The 7,580-nt window shown below is 37.7% G+C and overlaps 1 protein-coding gene across 1 annotated transcript; it reads right to left on the bottom strand.

Moving 5' to 3' along the window:
* Positions 1-6,777, bottom strand: LOC127625811 (GATA-binding factor 1-A-like). The gene is made up of 6 exons (XM_052101193.1): positions 6,653-6,777; positions 3,744-3,951; positions 1,916-2,401; positions 1,053-1,198; positions 842-967; positions 1-636 (listed from the first exon to the last, which is right to left on the bottom strand). Exons 1-6 carry the CDS (start codon positions 6,719-6,721, stop codon positions 352-354), a joined length of 1,320 nt encoding a protein of 439 aa, XP_051957153.1. The 5' UTR covers positions 6,722-6,777; the 3' UTR covers positions 1-351.
* Positions 6,778-7,580: the final 803 nt, after the last annotated feature.

Genomic DNA, 7,580 nt, shown 5'->3' with positions numbered 1-7,580 from the left:
TGAATATTGTTGCTATAGAGCAGTAGAACAAAAATATCAATGCATGTTTTTATGTTTTATAAACTTTGTATTAAGCGATTTAAAAAAATTGTAATTACAACACACATTTTTTTAATGTCTTAAAATAAATCAAAGTATAGCACATTCAAGAAGCCTTAATAAATATACAATTGTCGTTATATGCTATAGCTGTAAGCAAACAGTGTCAGCAACTATTCAAGCTGTTCCATTATTCAAGCTGCACTATCAGTTCAAAAACAGTTAAGACATTGCTGACTTTAAGCAAGTTGTGTATTTAGTATATGTACAATGTAATGTACATGCCTTGTTGTGGTCCAGTAGAAGTCTCCCTCACACTAGTGTGGGCACCATGCCAGAGTTTGAGTGGTGGGCGTAGGACAAGGTGGGGGAGGAGTGCAGGGTGGAGGGGGGCAGCAGGTGAGGTGTGTGACTGTAGGACAGGAGGGGTCCTGGGTTTAAAGAATAGGGTCCTACGTGCTCATCATGAGGGGCAATATGAGACATGTCAGGGTAAAGCTCTGAAGCTACACTCTTTTTGCCCTTCTTGTTTCTGTTAGACACCTTGCGATTCCGTGTTTGTATGCCATCTTTCTTCATAGTTAAAGGCCTGTTGACCTGCAAGTAGAGAGATGGGCATGAATTAAGAATACCCTTTTCAGCATTAAAGGGAGAGTCCACCCAAAAATGAAAATTCTGTCATCATTTACCCACCCTCATGTTGTAAACCCATGAGTATTTGGAGTAAATGATGACAGACTAGTCATTTTTGAGAGAACTATCCCTACTACACATACAAAGAGAAATAAACACATGGACTCACATTGTGTAGTTTAAAGTAGAGGCCACAAGCGTTGCACACAGGCTCACCACTGGCATTGCGTCTCCATAGTGTTGTAGTGCTTGTTTGGCAGTTGGCACACTGCGTTCCAGCACGCTTGCTGACAATCTGTCACAAGAGAGTGAAGTTTAATGTCTCTGAAGTCTTCAGAGTCACATGCTATTGCCAGATTCTTAATTGTAATTTTACATACCAGCCTCTTTTTTGGTCTGATGAGGGGTCTGTTCTGGCCATTCATCTTATGGTACAGTCCGCAAGCATTGCAGAGGTAGTGGCCTGTACCATCTCGACGCCACAGAGGGGTGGCAGTGGCACCACAGTTTACACATTCACGTGCCTCTGTCAAAACAAAAATTGAAAGTAATTAATGTGAAGATCCATGGAAAATTGCCTTCTTTATTAAATACGAGGGGAACAGATTTCTTTGTAAAGCCATTCTTATGTTCAAGTAAATGCGACTATTATGTAAGAATGGCTTTGCTCATGTTTCATGCAACATGATTACACAGGAATTCTAAATTTGATAACAGAGTGTTCTGGTACCATCGATCCAATTCTGCCGAGTTACTGAAAAGCGTTATGTCCCAGCATACACCTTTCAGTTAACCTTTTCCAGTGGTGTTACTGACAGCATGATGTGCAAACAGTTTCAGAGACATGGGTTCTGGTCCCATGGAAAGCAGGAAGTAATTGCATTAAAAAAAAATCAATGATAAGCACAATTTGGAGGTTGCTTTAAGATTGCATTTTTAATCCACTGTCGATTAGGTTTAGGGTTGGGGTTTGGGTTTAGGAGTATGGTTAATAAAAAATGCATTCCTGTTGACTGTATTACATCAACTCGCTTTTGGCACCACTCTGTGGACATTTCACCCAAAAACTGGAGCTTGCACTCACACATACATTCAACAACACTTCCAATTTCGGCCATTGGTTGGCAGTGACTCGAATTTCGGAATTAATTAATTAATGAAAAAGGCCCTAAGCATTCTCCACGTAAGGTATGATTAGAAATCTTTTGGCATTACATATTTATAAAAGGTGCATATTTCTGACCTGGTGGTGAAAGTCTCATCTTGTTGCGAAGTTTGGGGGAGTAGGACGAAGGGTTCATCCAGGGTCCCGTGCTAGAGTAAAGTCCAGCTGAACTGTAATCTTGTGACATGGCCATGTATGATCCATAGGGACTCAACATGTGTGGAGAAGGACCATACACTTCCCCAGCGGCGGAGGTCAGATTGAGGAAACTGCTCCCTCCTCCACCCATGGGACTCAACCGCTCAGCTTTTAGGGCTTCCTGGAGCCTGGGACTTTCCTTATCATCACACCTTGGGGAAGGGAAGCCCTCTTTAGGGGAGGTGTAAGAGGAGGTGGTAGGGTAGATTGACGGGGAGGTGTGAGGGTGTAGAGGTGTTTTTGCATAAGGATTGCTTGTCCAGACAGTGGACGTGGGATTGTAAGAAGAGTTCAGAGAGTGACCCGGAGAGTTGTCCAACCACTGGATGTTTCCCAGAATTGATGGAGAGGTGTAGACCTGTCGAACTATTGCAAAATAATAAAAAATTAGAACATTTTGACTATAATGTACCACAATATTGACTATCTATTATTTTGCACGTTCTCATAGTGTAGTAGTTGAAGCGGATCATTCAGGTTTAATGTCATGTTCAGAATCAAAATCGTTGATGCTGAGGGCACTATTTTGCTACTGTTGTATCTGAGTACTGTGAGAAGGTGATGGTCTCAACACTTTCTTTGGAGGGCAGTGTTTTGGAAAGAGTGGGCATGTCTAAGTCAACAGCCCAGTCTCGTGGAACTTCCAGGGCAGCATTTCCGAAAAGCTTCGTAAGCCTAAGTATATTATAGTAACCATTGGCGCCAATGGTCTCTACAATCAACTTAAGCTTGCGATGCATTTGAGAAACACAATCGCTTACAACACCTTTAAAGAGATAAATAAAATGTAAACAACACCCAAAATCTTGTCATCAATGAATGCATTTACAAGCAAAATCTTACACCGATAATGCTTAATAAGTCAACAAAGTATGTGGTCATGTAAATGCCTTAATTGGCTCCATCATCAGAGTGATGTCATAAACCAGTGGTTCTTAACCCTGTTCCTGGAGTCCCCCCAACACTGCACATTTTGTCACCCTTGACACCCAATTCAGGTCTTGGAGTCTTCACTAACGAGCTGATGAGTTGAATCATGTGTGCTTGATTAGGGAGATATCCAAAATGTGTAGTGTTGGGGGGAGCTCCAGGAACCGCGTTGAGAACCACTGTCATAAACAGTTTAAGCAAAACCTGATCAAGAAATATAAATTTACATTGTATCTTGATGTAGGGAGTAGGGCAGGGCTGGCGCATGATGCTGCACACCAGGCCCCTAATCAGGTTAAGTAAGCCCTCAAGAGGGATAAAGGCGAGCGGAGGCGGCAAGAGAGAGAGTTACGGGCAGCTGCCCTGTATGTATTTATGTTTGTGTCTTTTTGTTTAAGTTTATTATTAAACTAATATTTATATTATAAAGCCGGTTCTCACCTCTTCCATTGACCTTGTTACACATGTAAACACCTTTACTGGCATTCTTACCAGCTTATCTAATGTGTGCAAGACTTTTGCGCATGCCTGTTTACGTTTTCAAGTCAAAAGCAGAGAATAATTCGGTAATATCAAGTCTCATGTAAACGTCCTTGCATAAAGTAATATTGGTTTGGAACAGCATGGGAGTTAGTAAATGATGACAGATATTTAATTTCTAAGGTGAACAATATAGCATATAGATGCTTCAAAGCTAATAGATATGTACTATAAACCACAACACTCTAATTCTAATTTAATGGGCTCTAATGTTTTTTAAACTACAGCAGCATCTCACCTGGGCTGTGCCTGAAGGACGAAGAGGCTCTGCTCTGGCCGCTAGTGGAATAATATGATGGCAATAAGTCAGTCTCAGAACTGGAGTAGAAGGTCTCATCTTCCTCACCGGGTGGCAGCAACCCAGGCTCTGTGGTGTAGCTTGCTAAAGGGTCATGATTGATCAGGCTGGGGGACACCCAACGAGACTGCTCAGATGAATTCTCCATCTTTCAGGTGGGGAGAATTATATTCAGAGTTTTGGAATATTTATTGACAGTTTCAGTTGAGCAATTTACCATTTTTAAGTACTTCATTTGTAAAGGTCAGATTGTTTTGTTTATGTTCAGCATGCAAAAAGATATATCTTTTGGTTACCAATACCATTGTAGAAAAAACATATTTGTTTTCATATGTCCTTAATTTATTCTGGAACAGTGTTGGATAATAGGGGGTTACTGAGTTAAAGGAATAGTTCACCCAAAAATGAAAATTCTCTCATCATTTACTCATACCATCCTAGATGTGTAAATTTCTTTCTTCTGCAGAACACAAAGGAAGATTTTTTAAAAAGAATATCTCTTTGTAGGTCAACACAGTTCAAGTGAATGGAGACCACACATTTCAAGCTCAAAAAAAGCATATAAAGGCAGCATAAAAGTAATCCATATGACTCAAGTTGTTAAATCCATGTCTTCTGAAGCGATATGATAGGTGTGGGTGAGAAACAGATCAATATGTAAGTCCTTTTTTACTATCAATCTCCACATTCACATTCTACATCTTTTGTTTTTGGCAATTCTTATTCTTCATGCATATCACCACCTACTGGGCAGAGAGGAGAATTTATAGTAAAAATAAGAACATAATTATTGACCTGTTTCTCACCCACACCTATCATATCACTTCAGAAGAAATGGATTTAACCACTGGAGTCATATGGATTACTTTTATGCTGCCTTTATGTGCTTTTTGGACCTTCAATGTTCTGTTCAATGGACCTGTATGGACCTACAGAGCTGAGATATACTCCTGAAAATCTTAATTTGTGTTCAGCAGAAGAAAGAAAGTCATGCACATCTGGGATGGGAGTAAATGATGAGAGAATTTCCCTTTTTGCGTGAACTATTCCTTTAAGCAAGTATTCGGCTGGTCGTTTGTTCTCAACTTGGCAGCCCCCATGAGGCAACCCATGTAAATAAATAAAGCTTTTATTATGCTACTGATATGACTGGGTTCTTCATCTCATGTGAGTGTACATTTCATTTTATAATGTGCATGCATTGTTGCCATACAATAATAAGATTGATGGTATGCAGATTGAGTAAACAGGCCAGATCTCAGTGATCTAAAAGACATTAAATACCTGCTTCTTTACAAGTTGTTTTTTTCTTTGGGTTGCTATGATACTTTATTAAGGTAACTAGACAGTATTGGCTTGTCAGACTTCCCTTTAAAAGGTCCTCGTTTCACTGTGGCAAAAAGACAGCACTAAAAATACACCAGCATGTCTGAATTTGACCTAGGCTTTAACAACAGTTCGCATAAGCTTACAACAACGTTAACTCCCTTAAGGGAATTGACTATTAAAAGATTAACAGAAAATCCATTATATTGTCTTTGAACAGAAAAACAGAATGACATTGTTACTGTAATGCAAGAGGTAGTCTTATGAATATGAACTTATAAATGCATCTAAGCATGAATCTATGTATCAAATTGTTTTAAGCCTTTACAAAATTTGCCTTTCTTTATATCGTTGTTATAAGGTGCAAAAGCTCAGATTGCGCTGTGGAGAATTAGATTAATAATAAGACTAATAATGCAAGTCTCAGCTAAATCAGGAATCAATAATTGACCTATAAGTGCCAAAGTCTTTTCTGCATTAATAATGCAGGCCTATGTGTTTTTTAAAGCTTTTTGTTGTTGTTTAGCTTGAGTTAGAAAGCATGAGGCCTCCCTCGAGGATTAGATTTGAGCTAATTGCAACCTACAAACCTCAGACATTATAACTTGCATTTAATATGGCCATAATAAATTCAAGTATGCACCCAACTAATTTAAAAAATTTTTGCAAAGTTTTTCCTTTTCATTTGCCCATCATTTTATACCATGTTTAACTGAAAAATGGTTCCCTCAACATCGAGTCAAGTGATTATTAATAGAATTACCGTACATATTCCCTTGATACCCCACCCATGTGACTTATTCTACTGACTTCGTTCTACTTCATGGTTGCACATAATAAAATTGTCACAGAAAATAAAGTTCAATTTAGTTCATGTCAATGTTAAAAAATGTGGAATAATTTTTGAATCAAAGTTTAAACAACCCACGCTTGATTTGGTGTAATTAGATTAGTTTCACTTGTAAAGTAACTTGCACTCACAGAAAACTCAGAGTTTTATATAAATATGCTCTTGCTTTAGAAATATATATATATAGCTTGTTAAAAAATAACAAGCAGTAGTTTGCTTAGTAAATTCTTATCTACCAATAGCTTTAAATTAGCTGGTTTCCATACCAAATAATCATCGGCATGTTATTCCCTTTTATGATCAGTATGTTTAAAGTGTAGCCTATTAAGAAATTTGTTATAATAAAATATGTTATAAACACATGCATTATTTTGATAATATGTGGCAACCAGCACACAAATGTATTTATTTGTTTTGATTTATTATATTGATTTATTCATTTTCATTTATTTATTTATGTTTATTACATTTCCATTTCTAATATCTTACACATCCCAGCAAAATGTATTAAATGTTGATCAAAAGTTTCAGTAGTAACTGCGGAAAAGGTCATTTAAACAAATTTAATTAAGAAAATACTCTCTTTTCCATATCTCAACCCAGAAAATACTTTGATGAGGAAAAAGTCAGATAAAGTGTTGTAACTTTACTAGCTGTGTATAGAAGAAATTACCTGCAAGTGATGTACTGAGTATCTTGCTGAGCCGGTGAGTTGATTGTCACACTCTCTACGCCACTGCATATATCATGGAGGACTGCTGGAGAATGAGCGTGTACTGGTGCTCTTCTCACTTGCTTATCTCTTTCACTCATTGGGAACCACTAACTTCATTTGAAATTGTAGGGCACAAATGGGTGGGGTTGGGGGTAATTTTTTGGACACTCCTACCATTACGGCCATGCATGAGTGTTGAATGTTATATGGCACATCTCTAGCTGACACAGCAAAAGTATAGGCCAATTTAAGAATATTCTCGATTATTACAATTGGTCAAAATATCATTTTGAACAAAGAACTGTTTCCTATTCAGTTGTTTTAATATAGATTAAACCTGTAATCAGCTCTTGAGTTTCTGGGTTCCACAAAACAGCCCATATGAAACAGTTAAAGCAACAAAAAGTGGACAACAAAAATAAGTCACACTTACATAAAATGTATTAGTGTGATGTTATAGAATAGATATGCTTTTTAAAATTAAAAAATAAAGTATTGTGACACATTCTAATTGACCAAGTTTGGTGAAACATGTCCATAGTAAATGTGGTTATCCTGAAGTCATGGGGAACTGACTTCATACATCCACTAAAAACTACCTTGACATCCAAGTGTCCATATATTTTTGGAGTCACTTCATGTCCACAAAAATACCCTAAATGTGTCCAGTGGTGTATTTGATCAATTATACCAATTCCTGAAATATAGCTGAAATATCCTTTATTTTTATTTTTTTTAAATGCCTTTTTGTGTGAATCTAGCCACATAAAGAGAGACATCTGACAGCTCATTATTATTTGTCATGGTCTGAGAACGTTTACAGCAACCATAAACTTAATACAACCCAGGAGTCAAACCTGCGATAAAAGCACAGCAATGATACAGA

This window comes from Xyrauchen texanus, chromosome 32 (genome assembly GCF_025860055.1).
Source record: "Xyrauchen texanus isolate HMW12.3.18 chromosome 32, RBS_HiC_50CHRs, whole genome shotgun sequence".
NCBI classification, from domain to species: Eukaryota; Metazoa; Chordata; class Actinopteri; order Cypriniformes; family Catostomidae; genus Xyrauchen; species Xyrauchen texanus.
The sequence above is the reverse complement of the archived record's forward strand: the minus strand, read 5'-3'. Positions and strand labels throughout refer to the sequence as shown.

What these genes read in the sequence shown, in the direction of transcription:
- LOC127625811 (XM_052101193.1), bottom strand. Translation starts at nt 6,721, where the DNA reads ATGCAGTGGCGTAGAGAGTGTGACAATCAACTCACCGGCTCAGCAAGA. An exon ending in GTCCTTCAGGCACAGCCCAG is followed by an intron (nt 2,402 to 3,743) that starts GTGAGATGCTGC and finishes ATTTTGCAATAG; the next exon opens with TTCGACAGGTCTACACCTCT. An exon ending in TCAGACCAAAAAAGAGGCTG is followed by an intron (nt 968 to 1,052) that starts GTATGTAAAATT and finishes CTCTTGTGACAG; the next exon opens with ATTGTCAGCAAGCGTGCTGG.